Here is a 20,771-nt window from a genome sequence, read left to right as displayed (position 1 = left end):
TTTCTGTTACTCCTTATTTTATATTACTGTAAGGTATAGCCATTTCTAAGAAAGTTAGAAATAACTGTTTTAGAGCTCCCAAACAAGAAGCATTACTTTTCTTTTTTCATTACCACACTTTTTTTTCTCTTAAAGCTATGCTCAGTGAAATTCCACTCAAGATTTTAGTAATTAGAAATACAATATAGATTCACTGGTTTAAGATGACTGGAAGGTACCTAGAAGGGATTAGCATACATTTTTAAAATGGAAACCAAAATTTGTAATGGGGGTGAACATTAAAGAAAATGCATTTTGAGTTAAAAAAAATAACTTTTATCATTTCTATATCAATATCTCCCAAACAGTTCCAAATTTAGTAAGCATTTGTCTTTAATCATAGGAACCAGAGTAAACTTTTAATAGTTCACATGTTAAAAGAATAAACCTATGAATGATACATTTCTTTGTGTACCAAATGGAAAAAATATACAATGCAATGAAACTCAAATACATATACAAAGTGATTTTTTTGTGCATTTTTGATTGAAGTTTATATTCTATATTAAATCATAATATAAAAGAAGCAATATATAGTTTTTGATAAAGCAACTGAAAAACTCAATTATCTTTAAAAATAAGAGCTCATGGTGTATATGTGAGATGATATAGATTGAATCAAGCCTGTTGAGTTATGATGCTATACTTTAACAAGCAACTATGAAATTTTAAAATTCTTCTGTAGAAATTAAATGAGCATATCCAACATGGGGTAATATTACTACATGGTTTAATTATAACCCAGTAGTAGAATTTAGTAAATTCAAGCAGAACACATGTACTGTCATCATAAATAGACAAATACTTTAAATTATAACAGCATCTTTGAAGACAAAGTCAGGAAACTGTACATGTTAACAAAATGATATAACCATGCATACATAATACATCTTAAACACTGAAGTAAAAGAACTAAACCCTTTTGCAGTCTTCAGAGGTGTTTGGTATTTTACTCTGTTCTGGTGGAAGCACTTGGAATGTTTGCATGGAGACATAAAACAATATTTAACTGACGGTCATGCACCTGTATTTTTTAAAATCTGGATTAAATTTTCTTCTTTTCTGATTGTTCAGTAGATTCTGACTTTGGTGCAGGAAAAGCTTGATGATACAGATGTCTGTGGGTTGCTGCTGCACTGTAAAGCTTGTATAAAGCCTAGAAATGCAAGAATCCAGATTATGAAACATTTTATTAAACACAGCTGTGTAAAATTTTTCCTTTTAGTATAATTAGTTTATAGTATGATATAAAATTTAGTATGCTAAGTTTGGTATCTAGCATTATATAGCATATGAATGAAGAACTAACATCTTAGAACTCAAAAGTATTTTCAACTTTCCAGTGTGACTACTTTTGTGGATTGATCTTTGTAGTAGATATTTTATTCTCAGACTGTTTCCTTTTACCTTTCACACTTCTTGGAGCAGAGCTCCAGGGCTGTGTTGAGAACACATATTATGAATATTACCAGTTTTAAAGGAATTATAGAAGCTCGTAACTTTTGACTGCCAGTAGCTACTTTATTATATATAGTTAGACTACTCGTTACCAGGTCTTTATAGGTTTTTCAGAATGCGACCACTTTTATTCTCCATTATTTCCTGATATGGTCATGCAAATGAGCACATATGTTGTCCCTTCCCCCTGCCACACTGGGGATCCCTCACTTAAATGTTCTCTTACCTTATTTCCATTAATTAGTTCATATCTTGCAAAACCTTATTCAGAAACATTACCTCAAAAAGCCTTTCCTTATTAAAACTCTCTTGTTCTTTGTGCCTGTTTAAGTGTCTGAATCATAGAAATTTTTACATACTGGTTTATATTAGTGTTCATAAATATTTTTACGTTCTTTTTTCCTCCCTTAGCTATTGTCTAAGATTCATTCCCTTCTCTGACGTTCACAAAATGAACACTTGGTTAAGACCAACTTAGGTAATTCTGGAGTCTGTAAAAAGTCCGAATATTTTTAAAAGCTGGATATTCTTTAGTAATTGATTCTCAGGAAATTCCAGTAATTTTCATCTTTTTGAGTACATATGGCTATTTTGATTTTCTTAAGTTTGGTACCATCGTTTCTATGAATGCATAGTGGTGTAACATGGTATTATCTTAGTTCTATTTATATTCTGATTCTAACATTCAGTTTAACACTGTTCTTTCAAACTCTTCGATATTTTCTAATGTTTGATTTACAAAGTTAAAATTTGTTTTTACTTTAGTGAATTTGTTTTACTGAATTTTACATAAAGTAATTCCTTATTAACTTGTAAATATTAAATGTATCGTAGTATTTTTGATTAGAGGGCATAATCCAGTTACATGTAACAGCAGACATGAGGAAAAAATTAGGTTCTTCAAGATCAGTTTTGCTTCCTGAGGACAATGGCCTAAATTATCTCCAGAGATAATTTTTCTTATGTAACAAGTGATTCCTTCCTGGAAGCTCAGATTATTTCCTCAGATACAGAGATCTGCACATGTGGAAAGTGATAGAATGGTAGGAGAAATGCCCATTTACAGGGCATGTCTGAAGCATGCCCAGAAGGTTACACTGCATGCTGACTGGATCCTGTTTAAAGTGTACAGGTAACTGTTACTCAAAAGGCCAAGTTAAAAACAACATTTAAAGGTTTTAGTGTCAATAAATACTCTCCAGTAGTTATGTTTTCACAAGATTTATAACTACTTGTTTCACTCTTCAGTAGAGAAAAATGCATGTTAGAGCTTAAGAATTTTGAAATTTTCTACACATTTAGCAAACCATAGATAAAATATTCATGATATTCAGTTCTCGTGTTTCATATTCAGATCAAATTACATGATGTCTGGAATAAAATATTTTAAAATCATTTTAAAAATTCACAAAATTGTAAATGCTAGGAGAGCACAGGCACAGGGGTCACTAAAGAGTTTCTAATCTACATTTATACAACCTTTAATGGCTGGTCTGCTTATAAAATAAGAATATAATGTTAATGTTTATAAATATAATGTTTATAAAATATGTTTATAAAAATAACGTTTATAAATAGAATTCTTAATTTAAAAAATTTAACTTACCTCATTTGTACTTCCCTGTGGCAAAGGCAATTTAAAAGGGAGAAAAGAAACGTATATATCCTGCTTCAGTAATAGCATTATAATATTCAGCTTTGTTTACAATATTAATTTGTGAGCATTTAAGAACAAATAGTCCTATAGATTTTTTTTTTCTGTTTAGATTACATATTTTATATGAACCTTTTGAAGAGCCCACCTATATATCCCTTATAGGTTTCAACATCATATTCTAGGAGAACTTTGGAATTTACTTCAAGCAGCCCTCAAATCTTTTGAGGTTGAGGAGCTATTTGAGACAGTGGCTCAAAGGATCCAGTTTTTAATTCATTTCCTATGGCGCTACCATTAGTTTATCACAACTAGATTTTCAAAGGTACATGGTAAATCGATTAACCATTACAATTGTTTTAAAGAGAATTGTAGCTACTATTTGCTACCTCAGACCATAATGTTCTAAAGTCTTAACTCCAAAATTTTGTGAAGAATCTCAACTTTAGCTTCACTAAATTCCCCTAAATTTTCATAAGGTAACTGAAGACACTTCCAGAATGACATAGGTAGTTATTGGTCTAGGTGTCTCTCCTGTCCATAATCAATTATTTGAACAATGGACAATGGTGACCCTGACTCCCTAGGTTATGGTTAATTGGACCATAAAGTACAGCTGACCTATGTGCAGCTGATCTAGAGACTGACCTGGACTCATGGCCTGGTGTAAATGTCTAGTTCAAATAGAGATAATCTGAAGCAATCAGATACTGCTTTTAGGAGTTTATACTAAAAGAGACAATGATACGACTTATGATACCAGTTTGTATGTGCTACCCCAAACCAATGCTAGTCAGATGATAGATTATAAGTATGAAGTAAGGTTAATATATAATCAAGTTACGATCAGCTAAATAAACTTGTTTCTTACACTTAATGGCTTTAACTTTTAGGATAAGAAAAAGTAAAAACACTGCCTAATCCATGTGTTTTGAAAAATATTGAAATATTAACTGGAAAAGAGTTGTGCAGGACTTCATATACTGTTTTACAGTTAGTTGTATCTGGCCATCTTGACAGATTCTGAAATTCTTGAAAACTGGGCCCCAAATATGTTCATTTGTATATTTCTAACATCTACATAGTGTCTGGTACATAGATGGCATTCAAATGTGTGCTGAATTTAGTTGGAGAGAATTAAAAGTGTTCCTACCTGGTCCCACAAGGCTGCAGCCACCTGGTCTATTACAGCTCCCAGCTCTCGATATTCTCCGGAGTACCGGATATATGCCCAGGTGCACAGGGTGATAAGGGTCAGTCCCATTATCATATTACATAGGCTAGCTATGATGTCCAAACCAATGAATCCTGTCACACCAGCAATCACATATGTGATAAAGATGACCACAAACAGTGTGGCTGGAGTACGAGCTGCATGGAAGATATTTTTGCTATCATTGTGCTTGATATACTGGATGTAAAGTTCATCTATTTCACTCTCCAACTGCTGCAGGTAACGCCGGCTAAATTCCTCCCCACCCATCTTCTTCACCCCTCGGAATAGCTTCACAGATTCTTCCTTAAGCTCCAGATGTTTGGTCTGAAGGTCATTAGGGGCCAGAAATGGTTTGTCACCACCACAAATCTGTATCAGATGGAGAAGTATTATTTATGCGGTGCAAAGGAAAATTAGGAACTGTATCAAAATTTTTCACTTAGCTAAATTTGTTAGCATACATTGATAATCAGAAGGAACCTGCATCTATCTTTTATCAACCTGCATCTTTGCATAGTTCATATTTATCAGGCATGACTATAAATGGGACTGGTACTTTATGGTTGACTTATTTAAAGTCATTCTTAATTTTTATTTTCTTTTTGACATGGGAAAGAATATCCCAACAATTCAAGTTCCTCAAGGAGAAAAGGCATGACACAAAGTGAACTGCAAACTGAGTGCATTCACAGAATGAATCCAAATTCAAGAAAGCTAGTCCATCTATGAAATTTTTTCTAACTGCACTGAAGTAAATTTGACCAATAAAGTTTAAAATAATAAGCAATGCTATAAAGCTCTAAAATAAAATTGTTAAAAACATTTTCTTTGGCAGTTTCACTGATTTTTGTTTCAATGGAGCCCATTCAGTATTTTCTTCAAAAGACTAAATGGAAACTAAATGTTCCTGGACCACATTTTCATTTTTTTTTTTTTTCAAAAGTTACAAGGGAATTCTCAGTTACTTATACCATTCACTTCAGTTATTTAAGTACATAAAGGATACTCTTATTCTAACTACCCTTTAGTTATGTCAGAAACATCATTTCGTATACTATATTTCCCTTGATTCTAATGGTCCATCAATTTTGAATGTAACTTTGATTTTATAACATTTTCAGGGGAAAAAAAAGGCCCTATCACACATTAGTAGATATATATAATAATTATGAGATGCATCCTAATTAAGAAATTTAAGAGGAAATATGGTATGTAGAAATATTGGCCTTTGAGATTTAATTTGTTTTCCCTAATGTTTTTAAATTTCAGATAGAAATATTGGAATTGTGGAATGTAGGGAGATATAGTGGAGAGGCAGCATATGTTATTTTAGCCAATAGATTTTAAATTTGTGGGAAGATCTGGCAAAAACAAAGCAAATGAAAAATGTGTCTATTATAGAGATAACATTTAAAATATTTAAAGTTGTGCATACATAGTGTTCTTTGTTTTTAAAATATTTTAAGAAGACAATAAATATAAATGTGATATACACAGGCTGAGAAAGAAGTCAAAGCCACCCTTTGCATATGTATACTATATAACTTGGAATTAAAAAAGAATGAGTTCATGGAAGAAATACTGATTTTATTTAAAACGTCATTTAAAATATTATTTCTTACCTCTTCCATTTTTTTGTTGTATGTATCCTTGGCAGTTGCCACGGCCGCTAAGTTGTTAGCTTCTGCTGTGGCCTTTGGACAAAGTACAAAATATGATGTAAAATGGAATTCATGTTTATTAAAGTTCCACAGGCATTTCTCATTTTTGAGCATCATGTATAAGAAATGTGCGAGAACTCACAGTCATCAAATAATTTGAAAATGTTGAAATATTTTCACTGCATTTTTAAAACTTAGCGAAACTAAAATTTCAAAATGCATGATACATAGAAATTTACTCAATAAACCATAGTTCTAAAATGAATTTTCATTTGGAAGATTTTTCCTCTTAAAAATATTTTTAAGCCTCTTATCAAATGTAGGGGGAGGGAATCTATAAATTCAAACACATGGGAAATTTTATATATCTATTTATATCTATATCTATAGATATATGTGTGTGTGTGTGTATACACATACAGAGAGGGAGGGAGGGAGGGAAAGAGATAGACTGTCAAGTTTAGGGACTGCTACTGATAGAACAATGTATCACTGATAACAAGAAGGGAGTATTAAAGAACTTAAAAAAATGTTTGAATAATTGAAGAAAAAGCTAGTTTCTCCTTTTTAAGTGTTCATGTGGAGAGACCATTTGTTTAAAACCTGGGCTTGCTTTTCTACTTGTTACATGTGTGAATCTAAATCATAGTATGAGTCTGTTTTTTAAACAATAATACAAGTGTTTGTATCTCGGCACAAGTGAGGCTGGTATATGTGTATGTGAAAGTGTTTAGCTGAACACCCAATGGGCAGTTACTAGACAAATAATCTAATAAGTCATTCTGTCCACTACTTTTATATGGCTAACTTCAGACAGCCAGATTGGAGCAGATCTTTTGCTTAGCATAGCATAAAGCTAAGGAAAGCTTAGTTTTAATAAGTATGTTTTAAAGTGTCATGCCTCCTGATTAATAAATACCTGTAACATGGATTTGGGATGTGGTAATTCTTCACCTTGATAGATCTTTATGTAAGCCTAAAAAGAAAAAAAGAAAAAGACTCATGTTCAAGTAATTCCATTCACTATTTCTCTAATTATGTTAAACTATTTTAAGATCTAAGGTCTTGACAGTTCAAAAATATAAGGTCTTGGCAGTTTCAGAAACTATCTACTTTTTCTCATACTTTAATTCCTCCTTAGTTCTTGTTCCCTTTTCCTGAAATGCCCTTTTCACACATTTCCACTTGCCAATACTACTCTTCTTAAACGCTATCTCACTTCTACCTCCTTTAAAACTTTCTCAGATCCCTCTGCTGGGAGTAACTAACTTCCTTTCTTTTTCAGTTACCCACAGGAATTTGTACCTGCTGTTTTCATAAGCTTTATGGAACAGATTTGTGTAAGGGGCCCGAATCTCCTACTAAATTGTAAGCTTCTCCACAGTGTTATGCACAGTAAGAAATTTTAGATAAATAACATGTCATTTATTGCTGAGAGTGATGAATGAAGGTAAGTAATCACACGGCAGGTATGTGGCTGCATTTTGAATATTTTAAAAATTGATATTTTAGTCCTTGGAGCATCAATACACAAATTAGATTGATAACTGAAATCCTCCACTACATATATGTGGATTGGTTTTAAAAAAAGAAAAATGTTTTATTCAGTGCTACCTGAGGAAAACAGGTAAATGCAAATTTAAAGTAATTCCACTGCAAATTGGCTCTTGGTGTAGAAGACAGAAAATGTGGAAGTATTTTCTGCAATAGGAAGGCAATGTATAGCCCTTTGGAAATATTCAGTATAGGTCATGACTGAGGATTATGTGGTATGGACCCTGGGAAACACCCACCCCCTCCAAAAAATAGACTCAACTTTTAGATACATCAAAATATATTTCCCTCAAGAAAAGGGAAGAGTAAAGTTACCTCGAGGATTTTTCCTAACAATTTCAGAAAGTTAGTTTCTCTTGGGAATCTAATAATTTTTTTATTTTTATGGAGTCCTCATACCTTTGCCCCCATATTATGGAGTCTATAATTTTTGCAGTAGTTTCAAATAGTAACTGCCTTCCAAAACATGTCAAATCTAAGTACTCACAAATGCACTAGAAATGAGAGTGATACCTTGAAGTACTCCACCAGACCTCGGCAGGTGATTTTGTTCCCATTGATCTCTTTAATATCTAGGCTCTCAGGACTAAGTAGCCAAGGAATGAGTATTTTCAAGTTTTTGATGAATTCATCATCTATTTCTACAAGTGAAAGCAAATTCATCATTATTTTAAAAATTCTATCCACTCTTCCATGCTGTACAATAAAACATCCTTTGATTTTCTCCATTTCTTCCTCCGTGATAAAGCCATTATTCACTTTCCCATCATCTAAACTCCTGAAACCCACTTTTCCCAGGGTGAATGATTCTCATTGCCCAAACTTCTACTGCTAGTCTTTCTAATCTCCACTTTAATTACACAGTTATCTTCTATATATAAAACAGCTTTTTTTTTGTTTTAGGCACAGCAACCCTTGGTTGACCTCACAGATTGCAAAGATTGACCTTGTCAGCTTACGATCCCTCATTATTTATTTGTTTGTTTGTTTGTTTAAGTTTTTTTTACGCCTACAGCTCCTCGTCTTCCTAGGTGGTCTCCCATCCAAGTACTAACCAGGCCCGACTCTGCTTAACTTCCAAGATCAGAGGGGATCAGGCTTGTTCAGGGTAGCATGGCCGTAGACTAAACCAGCTTTCTTGATATTAAATATTAGACAAATAATTTACACCCCATTCACATAACCATTTCACATATTCTGATGTAAGTCTTGTTTGTGGTTTCATATACATAGGCTCATAAATTGGGAAAAAGCCAGATATTTACTGGCTGAAAAGATGTATTCAGAAAATGTATCCCCAAATTGTTCTGTGTTGGTGTGCTCACTTTGTGAAAAGTATATAGAACTCGGTATAGCCATGGTAACAAGAACACGAGTTCAAAAAGATAGTGATGATGATGATGATGCTACCCCTAGTGGTGAAACTCAGCAACACAAAATAGCTTGGCAAGAAAAGGCATGGAGGCCTAACAGTGAGCATATCAGAGGAAGTCTGAATTATTTACCCATTATGTTTGTCACAAGTGATTACACATAACCTATGTTACAGATTTATCAAAGTAACACAGAAAATATATCATCAGGGAAGTCTTTTGTACACATTGATAATTCTTTAAATCATTATTTCAAAACAAACAAAAAAATACACATAATACATGTAAAAAGTAAGATATGTCCAAAGACTTGATAGTTAAGTAAATGCAGTAACTGCCTATAATTTTTAAAAATCTGAATTTCAGCAGAGTCACTTGAGATTTCATGGTTTGGGATTGGTGATTTCTGAGGTCTTAAGGATAAACATGAAGACCTTATGATTGTGTTTGTACTTTTCCTGTTTGTTTTTACAGTCTCAATATACACTGAAATACTAGTTTACGTAAGAATTCATGTTTCTCTTCTCTTGCTTGCTACTTTTATGACATGCCTTAGCATGACATATTTTACTTCATGTTTTGTACAGCTTTGAAATTTTGGTGCCCTATGTTTATATCTACCTGTATGGGAGATGGAAATAGAATTATAGAAGTATAAAATTGGAATGGAATAAGATACACTTAAATATCTAATGTGTCAGTAATTGTGGTAATTATTAAAGTAACCTGCATATTTGGTTAAAAATGTGTCCCGAAGATGGCATTAGCCATGGTCTAACTTTCTTTTCAGAGACCAATGCCAGGCATTCCACTTTTAGATTCAGAAAATGTGAATAATATATTCATAACATACACCAATGGTGAGCTCTTGCTAACATTATTAGTTGAACACAGTAAATACATGACCGAGAACATCTGTAGACCATTCAGATCTATTTGTCGAAGTGTACTAATCAGTTCTGGCTCACTACAAGTGTTCGATTAATATGTGTGGGTGGTTGATCATTCAGGATAATGTCTTGTTTTCATCATTTCCTGCCACAAGAGTAAAATCCTCCTAGGAATTCAAGGGCTAGGCCAAAGTGGTTATCTGTCAATAAAATTAAGAACATGATACATACTTTAAAATAATGCTGCAGGGCAGATGTACTAGTTAGCGCTGCTCTACAAATTAATCAAGGAAGATGCTCTCTTGGGATTCCTTGACTCTCATAAGTCACTAGCAACAGCTTTTTAAAAATAGTCACCTCGCGATGATACTTAGTTATGCTTTTTCAAGTCTTAATTGGAACTGGTAAGGACGTAGCTCCAGAATTTATGGTGTGGTTACTTGGTCATTCTACTTGGGGCACTATCACACTGAGCAACCTCATGCAAAAGGTAACTCATTGTAAATTAAGAGATTGGACTTGCTATGCTAGGGGAGGTATTCAGTAGGCACTTGGTAAGAACTAGTTGAATGTAGCATGAATGGATGTGATTCAATACTTCTGATTCTTTTGATTTCCTATGTGGAAAGCTATTAAATTAAGCCCCATTAAATATGATCATAGTATTGTAAGTTTTAAATAACACTGGAAATAGTAAGATAAGTTCAATAATGTGAGGGGTCATGAAAAAATAGTAATTATAATGATCACTACTATTGATAAGAACTTGAAAGCTATTTCTATAAGTATGTAAAAAGTGTATGAGAAACTATTATCAAAAAACAATTTTTGCACCATTTTTTATTTAGAGACATTTCTTCCCCAGAGGCAAGCACTCAGATGCCAGCCCTCTGGAGAACAGCATGGCCAGTAGGCAAGACATCCTAGACAGAAATCACACCAAAGTATAAGATTCAGGATGGGATGGAAAAACAGTGTAGACAACAAAATATCAAAACTGCCCAAGGAGAAACTGAGACAATGCAGAATATTTCCACACACGGAGGGATTCTGCAACAGTCCTACAAAGCCTCATCAAAATGGAACTTTTGATGGGAAATTGAAGCTGCCTTTCATCGCTCTTTCTCTCAGGTTAGCCACTCTGGTAAACTTCAAACTTATGGGTAACTGTAAACCAACTGTGTACGTCAAAATATGTTTAGATGTAAGTAAAATCTGATGGGGAACAAATCTGTTAAAAAGTGGACTTCTCTATCTGCATGATTTGTCTTACACTCTCTTTCTGAGATCTTTCATTCCAAAAGGTATCAGTTAACTTAATAACTATAGCTGTATACTACAGGAATGGAAGAAGCAAGAGTACTTATTTTTTATTTATTTTTTTTAATGCCTACAGCACCTAGTCTTCCTAGGTGGTCCCCCATCCAGGTCTGACCCTGCTTAGCAGACAAGATCAGACAGGAATGGGCTTGTTCAGAGTGGCATGGCCATAGACACCAGACTACTTTTTTGTCCTAATAAAGGGCTGTTGTTGAAAACCTGCCCCTCCTTTGCTTCTTTATGGCTCTCCCAGCTCCAAAGAAGAAAGAGAGGCCTTGTGGGAACCTTCTTTTTATGTAATTTACTCAAAACACATTGAAGCCATTAGGTAACTACACAGTATTAAGAGGTCTGTGTGCTCACCAGTGGGTTGGAATTTGTAAGTGATAGGATCCTGGAATCCATGTATTAATAGCCTACTTTTATTTGTCTATTGTATAAGAGTAAGATAATCTAAAAATGTATAAAAAACAATGCTGATGATTGAGAAATTTGAAATTCAATCTATGATACTAACTGCCATAGTTAAATATAAGGTATCTGAGAATAAATGTGTGGATACAGAGGAAAACATAGCTTTGCTTTTCAAACCAATTCCATAAAACTGGATACAAGTTATGTTGTCCTTTTTTTAAAAAGTAACTTTAAAGACCTTTGAGAAAAATTGTGCTGAAAAGCTTATGTCTCATCACCCCTGGCACAATGCAGAAAGGCTACAGTAAATTAACCAAATGTTTGAACTCAGTGATGTACTCAATACTAGGCAAACAAGTAAAAAAAAAAGTCAGAAATGTCTTTATACTACCTTGTATAACTACAAAGCAAATATCTAAAGACTTGGTGATTATCCACTAGAAGAGATTAACTTCTGTTTCCCCAGACCCCTACCCTCCACCCTCTTCTTCTTCTTCTTGTTCTTTTTTTTTTTTTTTTTTTAAAGTTGAGTTCTTTGGAATCTTAAATCATTAGACATGCCTCTGTTTAAGAGAGAATTACATACTCTTAGTATATATGCTATTGAAAAACAAACACTCTAATGCTTTGGTTTTTTAAAAAACTACTCCTTGTCCAGAAGAGAATTTCATTTTTAGTGAGGCTTTTAATAATTTGTAATTAAATTCTTTTGTAGCAGTATTAAAGAGCTAGAATTTAGCACTATGCAATATTTCAATCTCTAAGTCTGTAACTTAATACGACATCCCAATTACACAGGTATCTATTTTCCCCTTAATTTAAATAAGAAAAATTAAACAGGAAGATGTTAAGGAGCTTTTCTCAATGCGTACAGATGAGTAGGGACCTCTGTGAGCGAGGGTTACTGCCTCCTGGGTGAATGCAGGATTTGTACATACTCAGCAACTGTAGAATCCCACGGTTCACCAAGGAAGCACTCTACCATCAGCCCAGGATTCCCAATTTTCCTGACAATTTCTATGCATCAGCCCCACATCAGTCGATGAACTAAAACAGAAGTCATAAGCCCAGCGGATAAAATGACATTTTAATAATCAGACAAAAGTGATGTAAATGTGTTCACTAAAAGACAGACAAACCTTTCAGTTTTCCATCAAAGTTTGGGTTGGTAGCTACTTTTAAGCCAGGATGAGGTAGCAGAAAACAGGAAATTTTGGTGAAACAGGAATGGATGTGTTTTCGAACATTCTGTAGTTCTTCATGCTGGTTCCCTGAGACCTGCAGTAGTAAATCGTTCTGAAGTTTAAACTTCTTTCAACATAAATTTAACTGCAAAGAATTCTGTGGGAATTTATATTTGCTATGTCAGTCTGGTTCCACAACAGTAAAATAGACATGACAGGGCTTATACTAAAGAAAGAATAAAGTCTTGGGTGAATCTGCCACACAGCCCTATCTCACTATAGCATACATATGGCATTATTATTACAATGAACAAATATCTATTCTTATGCTAACTCAGTTATACCTTTCCATTGTTTAATACAAATTAGTCGGGTTTTACTGTAGCTAGTTCCTAAAAATTCCAATTTTAATTCAAAGTACTCACAGGAGATATGAACAGATCATAAGGTATTTCTACCTTCTTTTCAGTAGATAACTCAAGACAGCTTCTTGTTACCTAGTAGGTATACATTTAAATTCTAGAAAGGCACCTAAATAGTTGCCTTTTATCTATAAGCTTAATTGCCCTCTTTTTTTCCCACATCTATTTGACAGTTAATAGTACAAACTACCCTAGAAGTAACGATAAACCTTAAAGGAAGTTAAGAGATCCCGACTATAAAGGAACTTCTTTTCACTTTTTTCCCCCAGATTTCTCAGTAGTTATTTGATAATGTAAACAATTCATTCAATATTGAACTGTCATGACATAGAAAATGGAAAGTCTTCTAATTTCACTTTCTGTGTAGTAGAAAAATGTTCTAAGATTGGCTTTGAGGCTTTCAAAATTAGGTATTTCAGTTAAATTAACTTTTACACCTTTATTAAAACATGAATCCAGATATTGTTTTGTTGGTCTTTAACTAATTGAATTCTTCAAATTAAGTTTGTTTTGGGGAATAAATTATTGTTTTATAGATAGCTACAAAAGAACTCTTAACTGTATCATAATAATTGATAATATTTGAAAATTATAATTCTAAAACTATTTTATTAAAATCTTAGTTTGTTCATATAGATACTATGAGGGTCAAATGAGACTGTGAATACTGAGTATCTATTCAGCAAAGCATTCAACAAAAATGAATTTCGATTAGTACTTGTGAAATTTCATGTTCCTAAATATCTAACAAACCTTGAGGCGTTTTTCCAAGAATTTGGAACCACCATCAGATCCATATGAAAATTCATATGGGAAACTCCAGTCTCGAACAAGAAATATCAGACTCTAAGAAATAAGAAGAAAGGATTGATAAGGAAACTCTAAGTTGTCTTTGTTTTTTTTTTTTAATTTTATTTTATTATTAGTTTCAAGTATACAGTACATTGGTTATTTATATAATTTATAAAATGATCCCCACCTCCCTGTTTTTTAATTGAAATTAATTTAAAAATATTATTGTCATTTGAATATTTTTTACATCATGGAATTAAAAGCAAACATAAAAACTTTGAAAGTTTCCAAGTAGTCTCTCCCCTATTAGATCATCCTCCTATTTCCATTAAGTGAAAATAGAAAGATACCCAAAAACTGACTATAGTTACATAGTGCCATTCAGCCAGTTTAAGAGCATCACTGTCTCTCATCACTCGGTGGGGTGCCTTCATCTTGGTGGTTTTTGAACAGCTTTTTATGAAGATCAAGGTTTTATTTGAGGAAAGTTTTCTCCTATTATCTCTTAAATATTTTTCCTCTATTACATTTGTCCCTTTCTCTTCATTAGGGGCTCTCATTACACATACATGGTATGCAGAGGGGTGGGAATCCAGGTTTTGTGATGCCAGAAGTTTATACAATCTGTGGGGGGAGGGCTCAATAAGAAAATAACACAAAACTGGGTTTGAAAGTGAATATTTATTTATAATGAGAAAAATAAATTACAAATTCAGAAAAGCTGACAAATACCACCCCTCTTTCATACACACACTCCAGAAAAATAACTAACATATTTTTGTAATACTTTTTTTCCTACAATTTTTGGCTGCAAAGGATTTGATCACTTCAAATGATGATTTTGAAATATTTTTCTGTGAGAAAGCTAATTCAGTCTTTCCTCTAACAAGGCAAAATTTTTATTTTAAATGTTTTTTTAATTATTGATAGTTCAGAAATGTTAGATTCACAATTTATTTGTATTGTCATGTACATTTTTAGTTTCCTCATCTGTGAAATATGAATAATAATAGAACATACCTCATAGGACTGGTAATATATACGAACATTTAGAACAGTGGCTGACACATAGTTAGCACTGTTAGCTATTTGATTTTTATTTTAATAGCCACTCAATATTTTAGCACATGGATAGACATTAGTTTATTTTGCCATTCTCTTAGATGTTTTCCAGTTTTTCCACATTTCTAAGAAATGTACTCATAATCATCCTTGAAACTGGATATTTGTTCACATCCAGAAGGATTTTATAAGGGACTGTGTTTCCCAAATTAGAACAACCATTAGAATTATTTGGGAGGCTTTTACAAGTACGGAATTCTTGGGCCCCGTCCCAGACCTATTGAAATCAATGTAATAGTAGCTTTCATTTATTGAATGTCTATTATATTCCAACCATAATACCAGGAATTGTACACATGGTATTTCATGCATTCCTACAACAGCCCCAAGAGATAGGTTATATTCTTTTCAGAAGAGATTATAAGAACTACTTCCACTCTCAACGGACATAAGTAACTTGCCCAAAGTCACACAGGCAGAGATGGAAGAGCTAGCTAGCACTTAAAGTTTGGTCTTACTTCAAAATCCCTGCTGCAATGTACTTCAAAGTTAAGTATAAAACACATAGTTTACAATTTGAGGGCCAATTAAAGCATGCTTTTGTAAATTAGATTAAGACATAATATAGGAAATTGAGAAAAATTAGAATATTTTAATGAAATTACCTATCTTTAAATGATCTTTTTATTTCTTCTGAATTCCTAACTGAATCTTTCAGTTTTGCCCATTAAAAATTGTTATGTCTTTTAATTCTCTTTTAATCTACAGGTTCCTCTTCCACCTGTTTTCTTCCCTTACAGTGCATCTGCTGAAGAAACTAGGAATTTGACCTGTAGAATTTCCATAAACCGGACCTTGCTAATTGCATTTCCATGGGGCAGTTCACCATGTTCTTTTGTCCTCTGGATTTCCTGCAAATTAGCAGCTGGATACAGATGCTTGATCTGACTCAGGTTTTATTTCTTTGGCAAGACTATAGGAAGCAGAGTGTCTTTTCATCTCTCCTTTGGTGAAGTTATGTCATCTTTGCTTATCTGATGCTCATTCAATAATTTCTAATTCAGGGCTCACAGGAACAATGTTTTTTGCATTCTTACATCTTGGTAACAATTTGTGTCCTTTCTTCTTAAAAATCAAGTTTGCTGGATATAAAATCCTTGACTAACATCTTCTTTCCTTAAGTGGAGCCCCTCCTCTGTGTGTGTGTGTGTGTGTGTGTGTGTGTGTGTGTGTGTGTGTGTTTTGTGGAGTCTTGTGAGAAAAGCACAGATTCTTATGGAGAAGAGAATTTAAAAATACCTATATTGGACAGAGACTCAGGGACATGGACAATGGACTAGTGGTTACCAGAGGGTAGGGAGTGCGTGAGGATGGGGGAGGTAGATGGGGTAAAGGAGATCAAATATAGGGGGATAGGGGGAGGGTGAAGTGGGTAAAGGGGATCAAATATATGGTAGCTGAAGGAAATCGAACTTTGGGTGGTAATCACACAATATAATATATAGATGTCAAATTATAATGTACACCTAAAAATTATATAATTGTATTAACCAACGTTACCCCAATAAGCTTAATAAAAAATATCTATATATAAGGATAAAAACAAATAAGTAAAATAAAATAAAAAGACCTATATCTACCATCTAAATAGGTGCCTAATTTTGTCAACAATTTTGTCAAAATAAAACATAATAATTTGTATTCAGAACATTTATACCCAAAACATGTATTTTGAAAATAGAGGTTAGCTAGGAAGCAATTTTTTGCAAAATAGAAGTTCATGAACCAGAATAAATGAAACCAAGTATGTGGACTTGGCTATATTTTGCATTTTTCTTAGGCAATTTTAGTCTCATTTCTTGGTCTTTTTTCACTGGGCATCTTCTCAAGACAACATGAGGACCAGGTATAGGATCAAATATGAAGTCTTATTTTTTCAACAGCAATCTATATTCTACCTATCTATAGTGTCAAATCCCCAAGTTCCCTGCCTTATGCTCCCATCCAGTGATATGCCGGTAAACTGGCTCTCTCAACAACAAAATGTCTTGATATGTAGCCATTGACAATTTCTGTGGTACAAATATGCCCACTGTGACTGAGTCCAACCTACTAACTGTTTAATAATTGGCTTACATAATTCCTGAATATTTATTAATTAGCTCTCACGAACTGCTATGAGTTAGCTCAGCACACCCACTGGCCCCATTTCCTCCCAAGATAGTATGCATGCTTGTATTACATTTATCATGTAAGGATTTCTATGAATCTCAGTCCTTATTTCAAAAGCCATCAGTTTTCCACACTGCTGAATCTTGATTTATTCATACATATAGGTAGAGATAAAAATCAAGAATATGAATTACTCTAATTTTCTCAGATACAAATATTTGAAGTCATAAATACTTTTTTAAATGAATTAAATCCAATCAGGCAACTGGAGCAAATGATGGACCTGTTCTGTGTATATCCTACAAATAATCACATATATTTTTTGAATCATGAAAAACATGATTTAGTCTTTATTAACTTCCCTTTAGAGACTATATCTGTTAGAAAATTATTCAAAATGAGTGTTATATCCCTACTATGAGGAATAGTGAAAAAATATCAAATGCTCAACAAGTGGGAAATGGCTATACAAATTATGACATATTAATATGGTAATAAAATACACAGCTATTAATATTACAAATATATGGAATATAGAAATATGTGTTTTATGTTGGTTATAGGGATGACATAGGTTGACATCAGTATCAGTGAATTTTCTGGAGGAAGAGGATAGAAGTGGTTAACTGCTAAGAAAGCTTGCTAAATTAATTGAACTTTTATTTTGGAATTTTTTCTCTTTATGCTCTTTCCAATTTAAATGTGAAATATTCTGCTGCTATTTAAATGCTCTGATATTTAAATGTATATTTGCATTTTATCTTTTAATTTCATGATGTGTAATAATTTTGAATTTGGTTGCTTTAGTCTTAAATATTATTAAATATCTTTGGAAGCCACTTTTGCTACTTAATGAGTTTCATATTTCAATTTCAGACACTTGGATTTACAAGTCCAAAACTGTTTTAGGAGTCACAGTTAACTCATTCAGTCAAAACTTTTTGGCATTATGACATTTCATAATGCCAACAGTTTACCAACAAGTAATGATCTCTTAAAGTTTTTTCTATTGTTTGTTTTCAGGTTTTATTTATTTATTTTTTAACCCAAAGCAGTAACTCTATCTATTAATTGACTGATCTATCTATCTGAGCACTGATTGATCTCTTTTGGTTTTAGCATATCTGGCAAAGAAAGAAGCAGTAACACTTGCTGATAAGACTTAACATTCCTTTCTAGAATTTACAATGGAGTTCTCTAGTCTATGACAATGGGTCCTAAGAGTAACAAATACAGAGAAGAGAAAAATCAAGGCAAATAGCATAATTACCATACAACACTTCAACTATCAATCTGGCAAATGATTAAAAAAAAAAATGACAGAATCTAGTAGACACTGTAAACTATGTAGATGACTGTAAGCAGAAACTGGTTTATTCTACCTCGCCTCCTCTCCCCATCCCCTTCCCCAGACCTAATGGAAGAGGTTCATACTCCTTATCTCTCTGAGCAAAGGCCCCTTTTTGCTTTATCATATTTTTCCCAGATTCCCAACCCATTCCTTAACTGTGTATGTAGAATGTTTTAAATAATCATAAATAATACCATGTTATTGATCTCAAACATTTGCTGCTTAATTCAGTATGAATTCTAACACGTTATTCATGCTACTCTATATATTTCTGGTTCACTGCCATTGGATATCGCAAAATATTCCAGTGTACGCTTTTCACCATATTTTAAGCATCCATTCTTTTAGTGATGGACACCAAAGTTGCTTCCAACTTCCCACTGCTACTTTATCAATGCTCCAATGAACATTCTTCCAGACTTCCCCTGCTCCACGGAATGGCTGCTTCAATCTGCACTTTCACCAAAAGTCCTGGTGTTCTCATGTATCCAAATCCTAGCTATCATTTGCTGTTAATCCCGTGTTTTTCTTTTTGCTTACATAATGAGCATAAAGTGGTACCCCATTTTAATTTTTACCTGATTGTCAATAAGATTGACATCCTTAAAAATGTGCTAGCCATTCAGGTTTCCTTTCTATGAATTGTCTATGCATCCTTTGCCTATTTTTTTAAATTATAAGTTTAATTTATCATTTTTGAATGTTTTGCTTTTTTTAAGACCAATTTTTAGTGCAATTTTAGGTTTACAATAAAACTGAAAGGAAAGTACAGAGATTTGGTATGTACTATCTGTCTCTTTATCAACATCACTCACCAGAATGATATTGATGCCATTTTTTTTTACCAAGAATGAACCTATACGAACATAACCACTCAAAATCCATAGTTGACCTAAGGTTCACTCTTACTATGGGTTTGGACAATGGGCTCATTTACTCTGAGGGAAGCCTGTTGGGAGCAGCCCTATGGAAAGGTCCATGTGACAAGGAATTGAAGCCTCCTGCCAACAGCCATGTGAGTGAGACTGGAAGTGGAAATGGACTCTCAATCTTCAGAGAATGTCTCCCTGGCCAGCTGCTTGAACATGACCTCATGAGACTCTTAGCCAAAACCACCTAGGCTAAGTCACTCCAGATTACTGACTCTCAAAAACTGTGTAAGACAGTAAATGTTTATATTTTAGGATGATTTGTTATGACAATAGATAATATAGTTCATTTTAAATTATTTGCCATCTGAGTCATTAATTCTACTTTGCTTTTTATCAGTTGTTTGGATTCCTTCTGTGCTCAAATTCCCCTCAGTGCATGATCCATCTTGGCTGATGATGTGTATCTGCAGGGAGGGGATCAATTATAGGGCTTAGCTTGAGCCCCCTCTAATAAGCCTAGGCTGAAGTCATCATGCTTCAGGTGGACAGTCTTGGGCATTTAAATCTGTGCCTCCTCCAGGTAATTGTTTTCAAGGGCTATTTGACTTAGTTATAATCTCTTGGTTCTTGATATAAAAGAGGGACAGGGGAAGAAGGGACCACTGCCTGCTTATACCACCTAATCTGAGCTCAGATATTGCCCTGATGTTATCCTGCTGCCCCCAGCAAAGGCTGAGCTGGTTGCTATTCCGATACTCAGTGGAGCATGTAATGGTTCATGCACATCAATGTGTAAGGAAGAAAAGACCCCCCCCCCCCCGCCAAACTGGCCCCTCTCAATATCCTGTCTCTGGTGCTCAGCAGCTTTTGCTGGGGCTTGCACCCATCTTCTATTGTTTCAGGAGACTTGTTTGTTTGCTTTTAGGTTTAATGTTTGACAATTTCTTTTGGTCTCTATGATATCTCTAGGGTTGGGTTCAAGGGAGAAAAGCTGATATTTTTGCAGAAACCGAAATCTCATTCCTCTTTTTATTTCCTCACTTCTTCTTTTTTTTAAAATAATTTGTTAAATTTTTATTTCTCCACTTTTATCTCTTCCTTGCATCAAGTAACATTAAATAGGTATTCAATCATGCTTCTTAAATGAAATAAAGAAAAAGAGAAAGAAACATGATCCTCTCAATTAATTAAAATACCTGCTTATGGTCTTCAGGAAAATCTAATAAGAATTTAACATCATTTTACCCCAACTCACCTGAAATGGCTTCAGGAATGTTTCTTCCATTGCCAGCCTGCCATACTCAGTGAAAAGCTAGAAGGAAAACCATGCACATGTG

General features: G+C 33.7%; 1 protein-coding gene and 1 pseudogene across 5 annotated transcripts in view; both read right to left on the bottom strand.

Annotated features, from left to right (window-relative positions):
• Positions 1-503: 503 nt before the first annotated feature.
• Positions 504-20,771, bottom strand: part of ATL1 (atlastin GTPase 1) — a 42,878-nt gene continuing 22,610 nt past the window's right edge. For 3 of the 5 annotated variants that reach the window (XM_016145792.2, XM_016145791.2, XM_016145793.2), the window contains 9 exons: positions 20,690-20,746; positions 13,939-14,031; positions 12,719-12,857; positions 8,096-8,223; positions 6,948-7,004; positions 5,990-6,061; positions 4,305-4,736; positions 3,104-3,118; positions 504-1,195 (listed from right to left, as the gene is read on the bottom strand). In XM_016145792.2, the coding sequence (XP_016001278.1) occupies positions 1,085-1,195; positions 3,104-3,118; positions 4,305-4,736; positions 5,990-6,061; positions 6,948-7,004; positions 8,096-8,223; positions 12,719-12,857; positions 13,939-14,031; positions 20,690-20,746 (1,104 nt within the window). In that variant the 3' untranslated portion in view covers positions 504-1,084. The remainder of the gene's footprint in view (positions 1,196-3,103; positions 3,119-4,304; positions 4,737-5,989; positions 6,062-6,947; positions 7,005-8,095; positions 8,224-12,718; positions 12,858-13,938; positions 14,032-20,689; positions 20,747-20,771) is intronic. The other 2 variants (XM_036218180.1, XM_016145794.2) reach the window with 1 other exon arrangement.
• Positions 8,589-8,707, bottom strand: LOC118601386 (annotated as a pseudogene).

The sequence above is a fragment of the Rousettus aegyptiacus genome, unplaced genomic scaffold, assembly GCF_014176215.1.
Source record: "Rousettus aegyptiacus isolate mRouAeg1 unplaced genomic scaffold, mRouAeg1.p scaffold_m13_p_3, whole genome shotgun sequence".
NCBI classification, from domain to species: domain Eukaryota; kingdom Metazoa; phylum Chordata; class Mammalia; order Chiroptera; family Pteropodidae; genus Rousettus; species Rousettus aegyptiacus.
Note: the sequence above shows the minus strand (reverse complement) of the source record. Positions and strands in the feature narration are given on the sequence as shown.